Below are 18,964 nucleotides of genomic sequence, written 5' to 3'. Positions count from 1 at the left end.
GCCAGCATTATACTTAACGGAGAAAAAGTGAAACCATTTCCTCTAAAATCAGGAACTAGATGAGGATGCCTACTATCTCTACTCCTATTCATCATAGTCCTGGAATTCCTAACCAGAGCAATTAGGCAAGAAGAAGGAATAAAAGGAATACAAATAGGTAAAGAAACTGTCATAATATCCCTATTTGCAGATGACATGATCCTATACCTTAAAGACCCAAAAAACTCTACTCAAAAGCTCCTAGACACAATCAATAGTTATAGCAAGGTAGCAGGATATAAAATCAACATAGAAAAATCATTAGCATTTCTATACACTAATAATGAACAAACTGAGAAAGAATATATGAAAACAATTCCATTTACAATAGCCTCAAAAAAAAATCAAATACCTAGGTGTAAACCTAATAAAGGATGTGAATGACCTCTACAAGGAAAACAATAACCTCTGAAAAAAGAGACTGAGGAAGACTATAGAAAGTGGAGAGATCTCCCATGTTCATGGATTGGTAGAATCAACATAATAAAAATGTCTATACTCCCAAAAGTAATCTACATGTCTAATGCAATTCACATCAAAATTCCAATGATATTCATTAAAGACACTGAAAAATCTACCATTAAATTTATATGGAAACACAAGAGGCCACGAATAGCCAAGGCAATACTCAGTGAAAAGAACAATGCTGGAGGTTTCACGATACCCGACTTCAAACTGTATTACAAAGCAGTAACAATAAAAACAGTATGGTACTTGCACAAAAACAGACATGAAGACCAGTGGAACAGAATAGAGGACCCAGATATGAAGCCACACTACTATAACCAACTTGTCTTTGACAAAGGAGCTAAAAATATACGATGGAGAAATAGCAGCCTCTTCAACAAAAACTGTTGGGAAAACTGGTTAGTAGTCTGCAAAAAAACTGAATCTAGATCCATGTATATCACCCTATACCAATATTAACTCAGAATGGATCAAGGATCTTAATATCAGACCACAAACTCTAAAGTTGATACAGGAAAGAGTAGGAAATACTCTGGAATTAATAAGTAAAGGTTAGAACTTTCTCAATGGAACCCCAGCAGCACAGCACCTAAGAGATAGCATAGATAAATGGGACTTCATAAAACTAAAAAGCTTCTGTTCATCAAAAGAAATGGTCTCTAAACTGAAGAGAACACCCACAGAGTGGGAGAAAATATTTGCCAGCTATACATCAGACAAAGGACTGATAACCAGAATATATAGGGAACTTAAAAAACTAAATTCTCCCAAAACTAATGAACCAATAAAGAAATGGGCAAGTGAACTAAACAGAACTTTCTCAAAAGAAGAAATTCAAATGGCCAAAAAACACATGAAAAAATGCTCACCATCTCTAGCAATAAAGGAAATGCAAATTAAAACCACACTAAGATTCCACCTCACCCCTGTTAGAATAGCCATCATTAGCAACACCACTAACAACAGGTGTTGGCGAGGATGTGGGGAAAAAGGAACCCTCTTACACTGCTGGTGGGAATATAAACTAGTACAACCACTCTGGAAAAAATTTTGGAGGCTACTTAAAAAGCTAAACATTGATCTACCATATGATCCAGCAACACCACTCTTGGGGATATACCCAAAAGACTGTGACACAGGTTACTCCAGAGGCACCTGCACATCCATGTTTATTGCAGCACTATTCACAATAGCCAAGTTATGGAAACAGCCAAGATGCCCCACCACTGACGAATGGATTAAGAAAATGTGGTATCTATACACAATGGAATTTTATGCAGCCATGAAGAAGAACGAAATGTTATCATTTGCTGGTAAATGGATGGAATTGGAGAACATCATTCTGAGTGAGGTTAGCCTGGCCCAAAAGACCAAAAATTGTATGTTCTCCCTCATATTCGGACATTACATCAAGGGCAAACACAACAAGGGGATTGGACTTTGATCCCATGATAAAGCGAGAGCACACAAGGGAGGTGTGAGGATAGGTAAGACACCTAAAAAACTAGATAGCATTTGTTGCCCTCAATGCAGAGAAACTAAAGCAGATAGTTTAAAGCAACTGAGGCCAATAGGAGAAGGGGACCAGGAACTAGAGAAAAGGTTAGATCAAGAAGAATTAACTTAGAAGGTAACACACATGCACAGGAAATCAATGCGAGTCAACTCCCTGTATAGCTATCCTTATCTCAACTAGCAAAAACCCTTGTTCCTTCCTTTTATTGCTTATACTCTCTCTTCAACAAAATTAGAGATAAGGGCAAAATAGTTTCTGCCGGGTATCGATGGGGAGGGGGGGAGAGGGAGGGGGCGGGGTGCGGGTAAGGGAAGAGGTGGAGGAAGGGGGGAGAAATGACCCAAACATTGTATGCACATATGAATAAAAAAAAAATTCAACAATCTAAAAAAAAAAAAAAAGAAACAAGATAATGTATTTGCCTAGTCTCAAAACATGTTCCTAAAAGGTATTTTCTTGATTACAAAAGGAAAAACAGTAACTGGAAGATACTATCTGAACTAAGTGATTGAAGTTATCATCATCATCTCTACTAAGACATGTTGACATCATTGTACAAGTGCTGCACTTCAGTAAAGGTACACACTTATGTGATATTCTTATGAAAAATATATAAACGCAAATCTAATGGGAAAACACAGGACAAACTAATATTGAAAAATTTGCTACAAAACAATTTTCTAGTATTCTTCAAAACTGTCAAAATCATGAAAGACAAAGAAAGACTGAAGAACTCTCAGAGACTGGAGATCAAATGAATTGTATTATACCAAACTAAACGTAATACAGGATCCTAAACTGGCTCTTGTAATGGAAAAAGGACATTAGTGGGAAAGTTTCAATAAGGTCTATAGATTTGTTAATAGTATTATATCAATATTAGTTTTCTGATTTTGATTATAGAACTGTGGTAACTTAAGGTATTAATATTAGAGGAAGATGAATGGGAGATGTATGAGAACTCCCTGGACTATTTTTGCAATGTTGTCACAAATCTAAAAATTATTTCAAAATAAAAGGTTTAAAGAAGTTAAGGGGATGGTGTCTAATAAACAAGGCTGGAATTGTTACACAAGAAGATGGCAAGAGTAATTCAGGAGGATGGTGGCTGGTGGGATGGAGAAATGGCTGCTCAAGCTATTTTCAGGGTAAAATTGAAAAGAACTGGCTACTAAATCAATTTTGAGAGGCAATGGAGAGGAAGGTGTCAATGATTCTTTATCTTTGAGAAAAGTAGAGGCTACACAGCACATTTTAAAAGCCAGTAAGATTCCACCTCACCCCTGTTAGAATAGCCATCATCAGCAACACCACCAACAACAGGTGTTGGCAAGGATGCGGGGAAAAAGGAACCCTCTTACACTGTTGGTGGGAATGTAGTCTAGTACAACCACTCTGGAAAAAAATTTGGAGGCTACTTAAAAAGCTAAACATTGATCTACCATTTGATCCAGCAATACCACTCTTGGGGATATACCCAAAAGACTGTGACACAGGTTACTCCAGAGGCACCTGCACACCATGTTTATTGCAGCACTATTCACAATAGCCAAGTTATGGAAACAGCCAAGATGCCCCAGCACTGATGAATTGATTAAGAAAATGTGGTATCTATACACAATGGAATTCTATGCAGCCATGAAGAAGAACGAAATGTTATCATTCGCTGGTAAATGGATGGAATTGGAGAACATCATTCTGAGTGAGGTTAGCCTGGCCCAAAAGATCAAAAATTGTATGTTCTCCCTCATATGTGGACATTAGATCAAGGGCAAACACAACAAGGGGATTGGACTATGAGCACATGATAAAGCGAGAGCACACAAGTAAGGGGTGAGGATAGGTAAGACACCTAAAAAACTAGCTAGCATTTGTTGCCCTTAATGCAGATACCTTAAAGCAACTGAGGCCAATAGGAAAAGGGGAACAGGTACTAGAGAAAAGGTTAGATCAAAAAGAATTAACCTAGAAGGTAACACCCATGCACAGGAAATCAATGTGAGTCAATGCCCTATATAGCTATCCTTATCTCAACCAGCAAAACCCCTTGTTCCTTCCTATTATTGCTTATACTCTCTCTACAACAAAATTAGAAATAAGGGCAAAATAGTTTCTGCTGGGTATTGAGGAGGGGGGAGAGGGAGGGGGCGGAGTGGGTGGTAAGGGAGTGGGTGGGGTGGGGGCAGGGGGGAGAAATGAACCAAGCCTTGTATGCACATATGAACAATAAAAGAAAAATGAAAAAAAAAAAAAAGCCAGGAAGAGGAGGTAGTTCTAGGGTAAAGATGGCAAGTTATTTCAGAAAGTTAAATATGAGATACCAGAGAGGTATCCAGGTGTAGCTGTCAAGGAGGCAGTTAGGAATGTGAAACAGAGCTCAAAAGATTTTTCAGTAATCAGCAATTTGAAGTTAAAAATCACCTAAATGTAGGTAGAACTAGAACACAGTTGTGTTTGACTCCAAAGCCTGTGATTATCTTTTGTTTGTGGCAGTATTGGGGCTTGAACTAAGGCCTTGTGTTTGCTAGGCAGGCACTCTACCACTTGAGGCATTCCTCCAGTCTCTTTTGCCTTTAGTTATTTTTCAAATAGGATCTTGTAAATGCAAGCCCTGGCTGGCTTGGACAGTGATTCTCCTGTTTACATTTCCCACAGCTGAAATGACAGGCATTTACCACCATGCCCAGCTTTTATTGGTTGAGATGGGGTGTTCAGAACTTTTTGCATGGGCTGACCTTGACCATGATCCTCCCAATCTCTGCCTCTTGATTAGATAGGAGTATAGCCTATGGTTTTCATGTTGAGAGAATGAGGATGGAGAAGACCAGAGGACAAAATCTTAGTGAAGTTTATATAAGAAGGATGAGAGAAAAGCACCTATACAGGCATAAAGAGAACTAGGACCATATTAAAAGCTCAATATTTCCATCACTATGGAGAGGCTTAAAAGGGTGAGAAAAGAAAGAGTTGCTTTATTTGGTGATTGGTAGTAGTTAGTAACTTTTGAGAGAGTAGCTTAATTGAATGCTGGAAAGTTTGGAGTATTTACTTTTTTTAAGGACAGTATTTATTAGACACTCTGCAAGGTTTAAAGAGATTATCTCTTTTAAAATGTTTTATTTCTTTTGATCTTCACACTGACTCCATTAACCATTTTCATAGATGAGAAAAGTGAGAATGAGGGAGTTAAATAACTTGTCCAAATTCTCATATAAATAAGAATGGAGTCAATTGTGGATTTGACCCAACTGTGTTTGATTCCAAATCTTTCAATGACTTGCCTTTTTTCTCATCATGGAGATTAGATTGCAAATAGTTAAGGAGAAGTGAGGCAGCAGAGGTAGAAAATAGAGATGACTCTCAGAACAGATGTGATGGACATGGAAGGGAAGCAATGAGATGTAGCCTCTGGTTAGCAGGAGACAGGAGAGTTTCTTTTTTAGGTTAGGGGAGATATTCATAAGTTTATTGAAACTGAGAAAAAAGGTGGTGTGAATTTAGAAAAGGGATGAAATAACATTTGGGAGAAAGAGCAACATACTTGGATCAAGAGTACAGGTGGAGGTAATTGCTTTGGAAAGGAAGGTAAACTCTTACTTCTCTGAGACAGGTGTATAAGTAAGTGTAGGTGAGGACTAATAAAGTTTTGAGAGAGAAGTACATTCACATGAATTGGATCTCTGTTTATTTTTGTCATTTTGAGAGAACATCTTGCTCTCTCAGGCTGGCCTCAAAACTCGTGATTCTCCTGCCTCAGCATACTGAGTGCTGGGATTACAGGTGTGTACTAATTACTAATATAGAAGGCAGGAGGGGTGTGATAGGATTTTGAGGGGAGTACAAACAATTTACATGTCTTCTCTGGGGAAACAATGAAAGATGAATAAAATAATGGCATGGCAATGTAAGGGCTGAACAGCAGGAAAGACCCAGCTGAGATGTGAATTTATAGCCATGGTAATATAAAGTCCAGTTATCATTCTCTTTCTAGAGATGTTTGTTCACACAAATGGGATGTTTTTCTAAGAGGACAATCATTGTCATAGTAAATATTTAAGGCTCTTAGATATTTCACTGAGAATCCCAGGTCTCAGTTCCCCAAGGAGTCTTCAGAGTTCCCAAATAAGAGCACTAAACACCCCTCAGATGAGGCCACACATATTAATTATTTCACCAACATCTTTAATTTTCAGGACTGAGTCAAAATACCATAAGGTCACAATTTTCCCCAGAGGTCTACACTTATGGAGGTTAGGTGTTTTCTTTCAACTAGTATTTTGAAACTGAGTTCTTTTATGCCAGTGGCTCTGGAGATATGATGAAGAAAAACACTGAGAAATGTTTTCAGGGCTGGAGGTGTGGCTTAAGTGATAGAGCGCCTGCCTAACAATCACAAAGCCCTGAGTTCAAGTTCTAGTTCCACCAAAAAAATAAATGTTTTCAGAGAACAGAAATGTACTAACAAACACTATGAGGTTCTTTTGGTCAGTCTCAGCACAGAGAGAATCATCTTGTCCCCATATCTCTAGGATGGTGGTCTTCAAGGATAGGATGAGGGGATCTGATCTCTTTCTCATCTCTGGAGCTAAGGTTTCTTTCCTACACACGAAAGTCTGCAAGTTCCATTCAGTTCCAGACCTCTCACTGTAGTCTCCTTGCTTCCTCTTCCTTTTATTTGTTAAAAAACAGGCTTCTTCAGTGTTCAGTACAGAATTTCCAGGTTGTCAGGAGGTTGCTAATAAATGCTGCTTTCTAGATGTCTCTCAAGATAAAACTGTGCTCAGAGGCAGCAAGGGCTGTTGGGGCAGGTGGGCAAACACTAGGATGTGAACACTAGGCGCCCTTCTTTTAATAGTCTTCCCATCAGAGTTTGATGTGCCAAGATGCCTGAGGTAACACAGCAGTTAAGAAAGACTCTACATGAGGAAGAAAGAAAAAGGGAAGAACAGGAAACTAATAGAGTGGGCAGCCATTACCTTGGCCCGTTTCTTGCACAGCAGCACCACGATACTCAGGAACCCTGCTGCTGCTGCATATCCCAGAGGGGTCAGACCACTTTCAGAAGAGGCATCCACATTGGCCCCAAACTCCAAAAGCAGGGCCACCATTTCTGTGTAACCAAGATGAGACTGGACACACAGAATTGGAGCATTATTTAAAACCTCTGTCCGGTAATTAATATTGGCACCTCCCAAAATCAACAGTCGGCTGACCTAGAAATAAGTAAATAGAAATAATAATCAGACAAATAGTCACATCCTTTGGTCCTCTTTCATTAATTACCTGAGCTCCAACAGCAGTGTTTAGTAACTTTTATTATATATTCTTTATTTGTTCCTTTTTCAATGCTTTGCTTTTAGAAAGTAATGTAAAATGTCACCTTTACATAAACTGCTCATTATCTCATAAATGCCATCCACACTATAGTGTTGAAGACTGGCGCTACTAAGTAAACTCTTGGTCAGAAAAGCTCTTCCCAAAACAAAGTGTGTCAATTTACCCTCTAGAGTCAACAGGACCCAATCTTGTGTGTAAAATAACTTAGAGACAGTCTAAGGCAAATCAGAGATCAACTAATAGCACTTGACCTTCCTTTAATTTTATTTTTCACAATTAATTATTTAATCTACTTGTAATTTCTTTGTGTTTACCTTTATATTTGGAGTATAGAGATTTCGTAAAGATGCCAATGCCATGGAAAGTCCTTCTGTGCTGTAAGAGATCCAGAGACCTTGGAGAATGGAAGATGACACACCAACTTTTTTACTCAAACCCTAAAAAATAAATATAGAACCAATCAAATCATTAGCCCAGCTAAATAGTATCATAGGTAAAAAGTTAGCAGAGTTTCACCTGAACGATTTCATGCCTCGAAAAGCATATCCACTGATGGGGACAAAGACTAGTCCTGTAGGAACAAGGTAATTTAAATCACCTCGAATCTACTTAACAGCTTTATTTTCTGCTATATCTGGGTATAATTTGTTTTTCAGTATCTTTTCTATTAGCATCCTTGAATAAGTCCCTTAAATTCAAGTCACTAAAATATACAACTATGGCAAGGATAATGTGATGTGATCAATGATCTTATTTTCATTTTCTCCGTGGGCATTTGGGAAAACTATTTTTCCCAGCTTCCTTTACAGTAAGGTAGGCTATGTAAAAGAATTATGGTTAATAAAATCTGGGCGAAGGTAATACATCACATTTAGGCTTGCCCCCAAATCTTCTGTGTTTCCATAGATTTTCTTTTCTTTTTTCCCTTTGGTTTTTTGAGACAAGGTTTGGCTATGTAGCTCAGGCTGTTCTTGAACTTGAAATCCTCCTGCTTTTGACTCCTGAGTGCTGGGATTTCAGATGTGTGCCATGTGGCTCTTCAGGCTTTCTACTGTTCTTCTTAACTGTAGGTCAGATGCAGAGGTACTAATGGAAGATTCTGAGGCCCAATGTGATTTCAGAACTACTACAGAGAAGGAACTTGCCCCGTGATCTGCACTAGACTATAGTGGAAGCAGGAAATGAATCTCTGCTAAGTCAGTGAGATTTTGCAAGTTGTTATAGCAACTACAATTTCTCACCCTGACTAATGCACCCCAAACAACCATATCTGTTCATCCTTAGGGAACAAACCTGATTGCCATTAGTAATAACTTTCTCCTATGATGACTGGCATAGGTCCCAATGCATTGCTAGTAGCTCCCCCTTTCACAAGGGCTTCTCCAAAAGGCAACTGAAGTAATTTGTTCATTAAATTGCCTGAGGTTAGATACTCTTACCTTACTCTTCTGTCAAAATCTGGATTGAGTGAATTAAAGCAGGAAATCCTGATGGCAAGATTTTTGGCAGTACTGGCCTTGTGCTTGCTAGGCAGATGTTCTACCATTTGACCCAAACCCTAACTCTTTTTGCTTTAACTTTTTTTTGGATAAGGACTCAGGTTTTTGCCTGGGCTGGCCTCAGACCATGACCCTTCTACCTATGTGTCCCAGCATAGCTAGGATCACCGACGTGCAACAAGACTCCTGGCTTGTTTTTCAAATGGGGTTTTGCTAACTTTTTGCCCAGCTGGCCTTGAACCACAATCTTCTCAATTTCAGCTTCCCAATAGCTGAGATATTAACAATAAAGTTTGGGACCTATGATCTGGGGAGGCATTTTTCAAAAACTACCTACTTCTGTTTGCTTCGTTCCTTGAAATGCAGGTTATTCTTGCTTAGAATACTATGTGTATCCAAATCAGCAAGTTGTGTTTATTTGGTCTATTAGGGAAAAGACCTTTACATAGGAGGAATTTTTAAGTTATTTACAAGTTCATCTGTCAAAATCTCAAGTCATGGTGGTCATGGACTTCCTATAAAAGGTGCAGGCTCCTTAACTGAGTGAAGAACAAATTTCTTATAGAGAGAATTCTCATACTAGGGGAAAGGCTAAAAGACAAATAATGCTATGGGAAGGTTGGGCACATGTACATTGTGAAAAGGTTTCCTGACAGGGATATTTTTCTCTTGGAGGGGATATTTTGATACAACCAAAATCAAATGATTAAATATTCAGATTAAAAGTTCTCTTTCCAGCCAGGTCAGTTATCCTAGCATTTAGGATGCTACAGCAGGAGGACTGAGAGCCAGCTGGAGCTACAAAGTGAGGCCCTAACTCAAAGAACAACAAAAAACCCAAAATAAAACAAAAATTTTGTTTCTATTGGATATGTACAGATTTTTCTTTTTCAGTACTAGGTTTGAACTCAGGGCTTCAAGCTTGCTAGGCAGGTGCTCTACCACTTGAGCCACACGTTCAAAGCAGACCCTTTCCTTAACCCTGATTTCTACACTTGAAGATCAGCTCAAGTATGGGCAGGGTGGTTCAAATATATCTAATGCTACACATCAATTGCTAAGTTGGTAGTTTTTAAAGAAAAAGACTTCTAGATTCAAGTTTTTGAAATTATAAAAATAATACAAATTTGTTAATAAAATAGTATAGTATTAAAAATAAAAGTAGCTTCAATCTATCATAATTCTCAGATGGCTACTATTAACATATTGATGTTTATCACTTAATACATTTTTATGCATATACAAATACACACTTAAATGTACATAAACAATGTGAAATTTAATTTATGAATTATTTTATTATGGAAAATTCAAGCCTATTTATAGAAGTAGAGAGGAACAGTATAAGTTGAGCATCCTGTCTGGAAATCTGAAATACTGAAAAAATCTGAAACCTTCTGAGCCTTGACATGATGCCACAAGTGGAAAATTTCACAACTGACCTCATGTGATAGGCTGTAGTCAAACACAGACTCAGTGACTGAGGGATAGTCTGAAAAAAGTTTAAAGAAATATAAATGAATTGTGTGATAAAACTTGGGTCCTGAAAGAGGACAAGATGGTAAATTAGAAGTGTCCACTGCTTTGATGTTGACTCTGAATGAGAATCAGGTAACACAGGAGAGACTATTATTATTATTATATTATATTTTTGGTAGTACTGAGGTTTTAACTGGGAGCTTTGCACTTGCTTGTTAAGCAGGTGTTCTATCATTTGAGCCTTCTCTCCAGTCTGAACTATATCCTAAAGAGAGAAAGAGGAAGAACATCAGGAATCACAAAAGAAGATGCAGAACAGTAGAAAAGCATGGATAAACTGAGGCAACAGAGAAAAGCAGCAAACAGTTCCAAGCCTATCCCTCCCTATCCTGAGGTAGATGGGAAGCTGAAGAGGTGATCACAAGGGAAGCTAGATGGTCCTAGTGACAGAATGGGAATTCTAGCTGCAAGATAAGCCCATACCTCCCACAAGCCTTAAACCCAGTGTGGGGATTTGATGAGACAGTGACCGTGACCACTCTGGTGTGGAAGCCTTGGTGAAGAAAGACATTCTGTAACTTTTGTTATCTCAGAGAGCTATAACAAGATGCCATATTGAGAGAGGGCCTGTTATTAGAGAATGAATAACTCTGGGGGCTTGAAAATAAGGAACAATCATGAATTAGGGAGTCTTGGGATACCCAGCTACAGTGTGTGGATAGGAGACAGCCATGAAGAGTGGTCATGGAGATGGAGAGGGTCTGATGTGGTTCTGCACAGAAGTTCAAGCATCAGGGAGCTCTGGAAGCAAAGAACATGGTGGTGGAGGCCTTGCCCACCCTGGTAAGGAGCAAGTTCCATAACCTGAGGGTCATGGTGGAGACAGAGCAGTTATGCTGTGGCTGGTGCAGTATTTGGCTTCCAGGACCTTCCTCCTGGCTACATGTGTTGGCTCTTAGATGGGTTAGAGGGCCCTGAGCCAAGACTCTCCAAATCATGTGATACCCACAACCTCTTCCCCTCATATCTTGCTGGGCAGGGTCTGAAAGCACTGAGGTCCACTTCTGGAAGCTACATGCCGGCATGTGTTTGTTGCTAGGCAAGACTGAGAGCCTGAGTCCAGACTCCATAAATCATAAGCCTTCCATAGCCTCCTCTACCTCACAGAGGGGGAACTACTGGACAGGGTCTATAAGCACTGAGACTAGCAGGCAGAATGACTAGGTCTTTCTGTTCTCCCTCATCCAGGGCAGAACTTAGTTAGCACTGTTTGCTCCCCCTCTCTGATGCATTTGGAGGGTCACTTCAAGGCTTGAATGGTTGCTATCTCTAGGGATAAAAACTGGGGGGGCTTGTGGAACAAATGGGAACAAGCTCCCTGCAGCCAACAGCAGCTCCCAGTACACAAAAAAGGGAAGTTTCTACAGGAAAAACAGCCCAGAAGCAGTTGACCCTCCCTTTTACAAGAGACTCCAGCTAGTTTACCTTGATCTGAGCAGAGCTGGGGATGAGGTCTAGCGTCCTGATCAAATAGATGAATGCTTGGCTATTAAGTCCAATGGTGGGAAATAGCACATCAACTTGGATACTAAACTGTCCTGCCTCGAACAATGAGATAATTCAACTGAAAGACTACAGGTGATTACAACTTTCAATCAAGTTGGATGTGAAAATCTCAACTCAGAAATCCAAGAAATATGAAAGAACAAGACAACATGACTACTCAGAAGTCAACAACTCCACAGTAACAAACACTAATGACAGTGAAATGGATGAAATTGCAGACAAAGAATTAAACAAATGGTTATAAGAATGATCACTGAGCCAGGTGCAATGGGCTCATGCCTGTAATCAAAGCTACTGAGGCAGTAGTGATTGAAAGGACTATGGCTCAAGGACAGCCCAGGCAAAAAGTTCATGAGACCCCATCACAATAAATAAAAGCTGGGTGTAGTGGTGCATGTGTGTCATCCCAGCTATGTGGTAAGCATAAATAGGATGATCATGGTCCACACTGGCCCAGGCATAAATGTGAGACCCTATTAGAAAAATACAGAAAACAAAAAGGGCTGGGGGCATGGCTCAATTGTATGTAGAGAGCCTGCCTAACAAGTGCAGGTCCTGAGTTCAAACCCCACTACCGCAAAAAAAAAAAAAAAAAAAGGTCAATGAATAAAAAGGACACAAATGCCTGAATAAATTACAAAAAAAATGCAAATAAAGAGCTTTATGGAATTAAGAAGACAATTCAGGATAAGAAAGAGGAATTCAATAAAGATACATAAATTCTGAAAAAAAATCAAATTGAAATGAAAAGCTCAGTCAGTCAAAAATCTCAGTTGAAAGTCTCTCCAGTAGACTGGATCAAACTGAGAACCGAATATCCGAACTTGAAGACAAGGTAAATGTATTATAACATGTAGATGAAGATAAAGGAAAAAAACCTAAAGAAGTATGAATGGAACATGCAAGACCTTGTACAGCACTAAAAGACCAAAACTATGAATCAGGGCATAGAAGAAGAGGGGTAAGCTAAAGGCATAGAAAACACATTCAATAAAGTAACAACAGAAAACTTCCCAAGTCTCGAGAAAAAGATGGTTATCCTAGTTCAGGAAGCTTTTAGTACTCCAAACAGATAAGACCAGAAAAGAACCTCCCCACATCACATTATGGTTGGGTACAGTGGTTCATGCCTGTAATTCCAGCTATAAAAAGAAGTGAGGGTAGGAGGATCATGGTCAGAGACCAGCCTTGGCAAAAAATGGGAAACCCTATAAAAAAACAAACTAAAACAAAAAGGTCTGGGAAGTGTGGTTCAAGTGGTAGAGTGCTTGCTTATTGATTGTGACTGTGAGATCCCAAGTTCAAGCTCAGTACTGCCAAAAATAGACCCCTCCAAAAAGTCCAACATCATTAATACACTTAAAATCAAAAAGGATTTTATGAGGGCTGGTGGAGTGGCTCAAGTGGTAATAGTGCCTGCCTAGCAAGTGTGAGGTCCTCAGTGCTGCCAAAAAAAAAAAAAGGATTCTACGATATCATATATCCAGATATCCAGAGAGCGTTCAAACTTTCTGGACTGTCTCAAGAAAGTAAAAAAAAAAACTCATTTGAATTGAGATCTATATAAGTATATACACAGATTTTATAACTGGCTTAAAACACTTAAAAATTTAAGGAACAATTAGTCTTAATTTCAAACAAAGTTTTGTGGACATATTCCAAACCCACACACATGCTTTTGCATTCTGTTTCAAGAGAGGCACTGACAGTAGTCCATTAACAGATATCTATGTATTACATCTATATTAATGGACATATAGTTCTGTCCCCCCTAAAATTATCACCTTCACATATATATCTTCATACACATGCACAAATATATCTGCATATGTCTTTACAAGACTTTTTTTTTTACATTTTGTGCCTTTTTGACATGCTTTGTCCAAGTGACAAAATAAAGAAGAATGATGATGATTTGCTTCAAATTGCATCCTATCCTAGTAATAAATGGACAAGAGGTAGATCCCAAACAGCTGAACCAAATCTTGGCAGTGCAGACCACTGGGTCCCCAGAAATAATGCAGTGCTGGAATGCTGAAACAGAATCTCGTTTTAACCCCTTACACCAAAGGAAATTATTGCCCCTTTCACCCTCTTCTGTTAGATTTAAAATGACTACTTAATTTCTACATTATTCATATTGTCTCTGGGCTTGAAGAGATGGAGCTCTGCCTGACTCCACTTGTACCCATCTAGGCACCAAGGGCTAGATGCACTGAAATGAATAAGGGTGGACAATGACTGCTTCTGATTGCTATTATTACTTCAGAATCTCTTAATTTGTGCTAATAACAGGGATAGTGATTGCAAAGTATCTCATTTGGCTAATCAGTTTATTTACAAACACATAAAATGAAGCAACCTATCACCAAGTCATTATGATTACTTATTTTGACATATGAGATCAAATATTTATAGTTATTCCTGGATGAATGCCAAATGCTACTCAGCCTAGGGTTGGAGCATAGACAAGTAGATTTTAGGGCTTGCCTGCACTGCAGATCCTGGAAGACCAGGAAATGAACTCTGACTCTCCATGTGGGCCTCAGTCTCTTGATTTAGAACTGATGTGGGTCTCATCAAGGCCTTTTGAGGAAAATAAACTATAATAACAAATTAGGTAAAAATAATCACCAGACAGGAAATAATATCCACAGTTCAATAGAGGAAACTTTAAAAGTGGAAAACATGCCTTATAGATTATAGATTATGGCTGGGTGAAAACAGAAAAGGAATTTAGCATTTATTCAGTGTCTACTATGTGTGAAGCTCTGTGCTAGGACCTTTTCGTATGTTAGCTCCTTTAATTTAATCTAATCTCCACAACAGCCCTATGAGGTAATTCTCAATCTTCCTCTTCAGCTTCCTGAGTGTTGGGATTACAGGTATGTGTTACCACACCTACCTCACCACCATAAAACACTATGGATAAAAACAACTTAGAGAAGGTTAAATAATTTGCCCAATATCACAGTCTTTGGGTGATCTTTTACTATTCGAGATGGAATTAGAAGGTAAATCTTTTTAAAATTTAAAGATCATGTTACTTCTATTATGCCAAGATTAAAAAAAAAAAGACAGTACCTGATTCAGAACTTTACTTGTGAATTTTCAGCTGGTTTAAAAGTAGCAACTAGAATAGACAAAAGCTGATTGTGGACTTTCTCATTTACTTTTAATTCCAAACCATTCCCCATCCTTGGCCCTCTTCTCCAAAGCTGTTTTACCCTGAACAATATCATCTACTCTTATGGCTTTACTATTATGAGTTCAACTAAGCATTGTATGCTTATTTTCCAGCTGTGAAATTTAAAGTAAAACCAAATCTATTTAAGGAGATGTTGAATACTAATTTATGTGGGAATCATGAGATACTTTCACTTAATCCACAGCATTATTAGAATTATTTTATAGAAAAATAATGCTAAAGTAGAATTTATTAAAGTTACGCATCAGTTCTTTGTCTTAAAGTCTCTGGCATCAGAGGGAGCTCAGAGAATGGAGTGGTTAGCTTCTCTGAGAGATGGAGCATCTCATCCCTCTGCTCAGGACTTATGAGTTTGGATTTAGTTTTCTTTTTATATAAGCTGCCTTGGTGTTCTGTATGATTTTGAGGGCAGTTTCAATCATTTAGTTGTCACAAAGGAATTTTACATGAGAAAGCCTAACATATTTAGAGAAAAGTTGGATGGTCCCAGAATGCTGTCATAATTTTTACTCAAGAGGACTTGGTGGGCTTCTTCTACTTTTGCTAATGGTAGGGCTAAGCAATTTGGACAAACAATCCTGGTAAGGATGACTAGGAGAAGATATACAATAAATTAAAAACATTCCCTTTGAAGGTAAGGGAAGAATACAAGGTAGAGAAGAATTATTGGTTTAGGATTTAGGATAGGATGAAGCCATGGAAAGCAGTTTGGAGCTACTTTTCACCTCTGGGTATATTTGTCAGTTAGGAAGAGTTAGCAAGAAGTACTTCTGATAGGGAGAGAGCAATTGGAGATAGGATCCAGCCTACCAAGGGATGGTGGACAGCCTTGGTGCATGTCCTTGCTTATGGAATCCCATCTTTTCCAAAGGACTTAACTCCAGTAGTAAAGGAGAGCCAGGGAGTAGTTGTGTGGCTCAAGGGGTAGAGTGCCTACTTAGCAAGTGGGAGGCCCTAAGTTTGACCCCAGTACTGACAAAACAAAAATAAAAAGTAAAAGCAAAAATGAAAAAAAACCACCACCCCCCTCCAGAACCAGAAGTATGAAGGCTATCATAGGGAATGCAACAGAGCTTTGACTTATCTTAATATCTGAAAATTGGGTAAGGTGATCCTGAACTGCTAAGCAAACTTGTATTTGGAGGAAGATAAGTATCTTATTCTCAGATTACCTGCAAAGACAAAGAGCAAGCACACAATAAAATTTAACCAGGCACATAAGGAAACAGCAGAAATAAACCCATGGCTGTAGACATTGAAGTATGAGTCAAACTTTTTCTTTTTTAATGGATGGTACTGGGGTTTGAACTCAGGGCCTCACGCTTGCCAAGCATGCTTTTTACCACTTGAGCCACATTCCCAGCCCTGACAGAATTTGAAGTAACTATGTTTTACTATGTTCCAAGAGACAAAAGACATGATTGAGAAATTTGACAAAGAACTGGAAAACTAAGAAAAAAATAATAAGAGTCTAGAAAAGAAAAATTCAATAGCCACAAGTGAGAACTCAATGAATAGGTTTAATACATAATATTCCATTATGTGGCTAAGTCATACTTAATCCCATACTACTGTTGAATACTTACGTTGTTTCTCTTTATTTAAAAAAAATGGCTTAATATTTTTATTTTAGGAAATAAAATCTAACAATTATACTAGAATGTTCCTTTATATTTTTCTCTTATCCCATTTCCCTATCTCCTCAGGGATAACCTCTATCTTAAAGCTGGCATATATATGTAGTTAACATATATGTAGCACTTAGAGACCCAGCCTCTCTCTCTTCTAAGCATTTTTATATATATTAATGAAATAAATCCTCTGACCCATGATGAAATGTGTTATTATCAGTCTCATCTTAAAGATTAGTAAACAGAAACATACTAAGATTAAATAACTTGCTTAAAGTGATATAGTGTGAAAGGAGGAGGATCAAGATTCAAATTCAGATAGTTTGTTTTCAAAGCCTAATCTCTTAGCTATTATGCCTGTCATATGTCATTTCTAAGTGAATTATGTAGATTAGTATTTTCAATTCTTTGGGCTACACATTAGAATTACCTGAAGAACTTTCAAAAAAAAATACTAATGCTTAGTCAATGCCAATGGGAATGCAAAATGGCAAATCGCTTTGGAAGACAGTCTGGCAGTAAAGCTAAACAGTCCTTCCATGTAATCTGGTAATCATGCCCCTTGCTGTTACCCAAATGTGGTGAAAACATGTCTACATAGAAACGTGTATGTGAATGTTTCTAGTAGCCTTATTCATAGCCATCAAAAGTGGCAGCAACCAAGATGCTCTTTAACAGATCAATGGATAAATAAGTTGTGTTATACCCATACAAAGGACTATTATTCATCAATAAAAAGCAAGGAGCTATTAAGCCACAAAACATATGGAGGAACCTTAAATGCATATTGTTAAGTGAAGAGGACAGCCCTAAAAGGCTGCATACTGAATGACTTCAACTAGATAACATTTCTGGAAAAAGACAAAACTATAGAGAGTAAAAAGATCAGTGGTTTCCAGGGGTTTGGGAGGGTAAAAGGGGAGGAATAGGTGAAACACAGAGGAATTTTAGAATAATGAACCTGTTTTGTTTGACACGTAATGAAGAATACATGATATTATGCATTGTCAAAGTCTAAAGAACTGTACAACACAAAGAGTGAATCCTAATGTAAACCATGAACTTCAGTTCATAAAAATGTGCTACCATTGGTTCATCAATTGTATCAAAAGTACCATATAGCACAAAATGTTAATAAAAAGAGAAGTTGTGGCTTGGTGAGTGAGTATAGGGAACTTGATAGTTTTTTATATAAACCTAAAATTGCTCTCAGAAATAAAGTCTGTTTTTTTTTAAAAGCTTATGTTCTATTCTAGAACAATAATTAATATCTGAGAGAAAGGCAAAAGTGTGTGTGTGTTTTATAGCTTTTTCTGAAAATCTAATGTGTAGTCAGAGTTGAAAGCTGTTAACCTGGATCTATAGATAAATCCTGAAGACACAATGTTAGTGGAAAAAGTTACAGAATTATATGATCAGTCTGATATTATGTCAAGCTCCAAAAACATAAACTAATTCTGTGTATTACTTATGAAGATATACCTATGTTGGAATGCATAAAACATGGATGAGAAGAACATTATTGGGAGTGTTAGCATATGCTAAATCCTAACACATTTAGAATAGGAGCTACTTCTTGAGGAGGGAGAGAAATGGGTTAAGAGAAGAATATAAAAGGGATTTTTACTGTATTTGCTATTACATTTCCTAAAAAGAAAAACATTTAAAGCAAACATGGAAAATCTTAACATTTGTTAAATCTGCTAGTATATGACTATCACCTGTGTTTTTCTACGTTTAAAATATTTCATAGTAAAAAATTTAAAAAGAGGAATTATAGAGACATATTTTCCACTGAAACAAGAAAAGAGCTAAGAATTGGTAATGATACAGATTGATTTACTGGTGAGCAGAGGAGAGTAAAGGAAGTCATACTTAATGGCTTTGATTTCTTTCAGTGACTCCTAAATTAGGCTGTTGAGTCAGCTGACTTGGTTAAGAGCTGGAGGAAAAGAAATGGAAAAAGAAGTTGAGTAACAACAGATCTTGGTAAATGAACCACGAAGCAGCAATGAGGTTGGAGTAAATACACAAATACCTAAGAAAAAAGCCAGCATCTAGGACCTGGAATACGACCACTACTTGTAGAATAGACTTTTGATTTCTTCTGGTTGGTGATGTTAACCTTTTGGTCTTGTGAGATACAGGAGGAAAGAGCTTTAGTTTTAAACTCAACAAAGATGATAGGCAGATAAATGTGACCCCTTTCCAGCCAAGATGT

At 37.9% G+C, this 18,964-nt stretch overlaps 1 protein-coding gene across 11 annotated transcripts in view; it reads right to left on the bottom strand.

Annotated features, from left to right (window-relative positions):
• Tanc2 (tetratricopeptide repeat, ankyrin repeat and coiled-coil containing 2) overlaps nt 1–18,964 on the bottom strand; it is a 387,000-nt gene that overhangs the window by 40,253 nt on the left and 327,783 nt on the right. For all 11 annotated transcript variants that reach the window (XM_074045367.1, XM_074045366.1, XM_074045369.1 and 8 more), the window contains 2 exons: nt 7,675–7,797; nt 7,000–7,236 (listed from right to left, as the gene is read on the bottom strand). In XM_074045367.1, the coding sequence (XP_073901468.1) occupies nt 7,000–7,236; nt 7,675–7,797 (360 nt within the window). The remainder of the gene's footprint in view (nt 1–6,999; nt 7,237–7,674; nt 7,798–18,964) is intronic.

Source organism: Castor canadensis, chromosome 11 (assembly GCF_047511655.1).
Source record: "Castor canadensis chromosome 11, mCasCan1.hap1v2, whole genome shotgun sequence".
Classification (NCBI taxonomy): Eukaryota; Metazoa; Chordata; class Mammalia; order Rodentia; family Castoridae; genus Castor; species Castor canadensis.
This window is presented reverse-complemented; position numbering and strand designations above follow the sequence as displayed.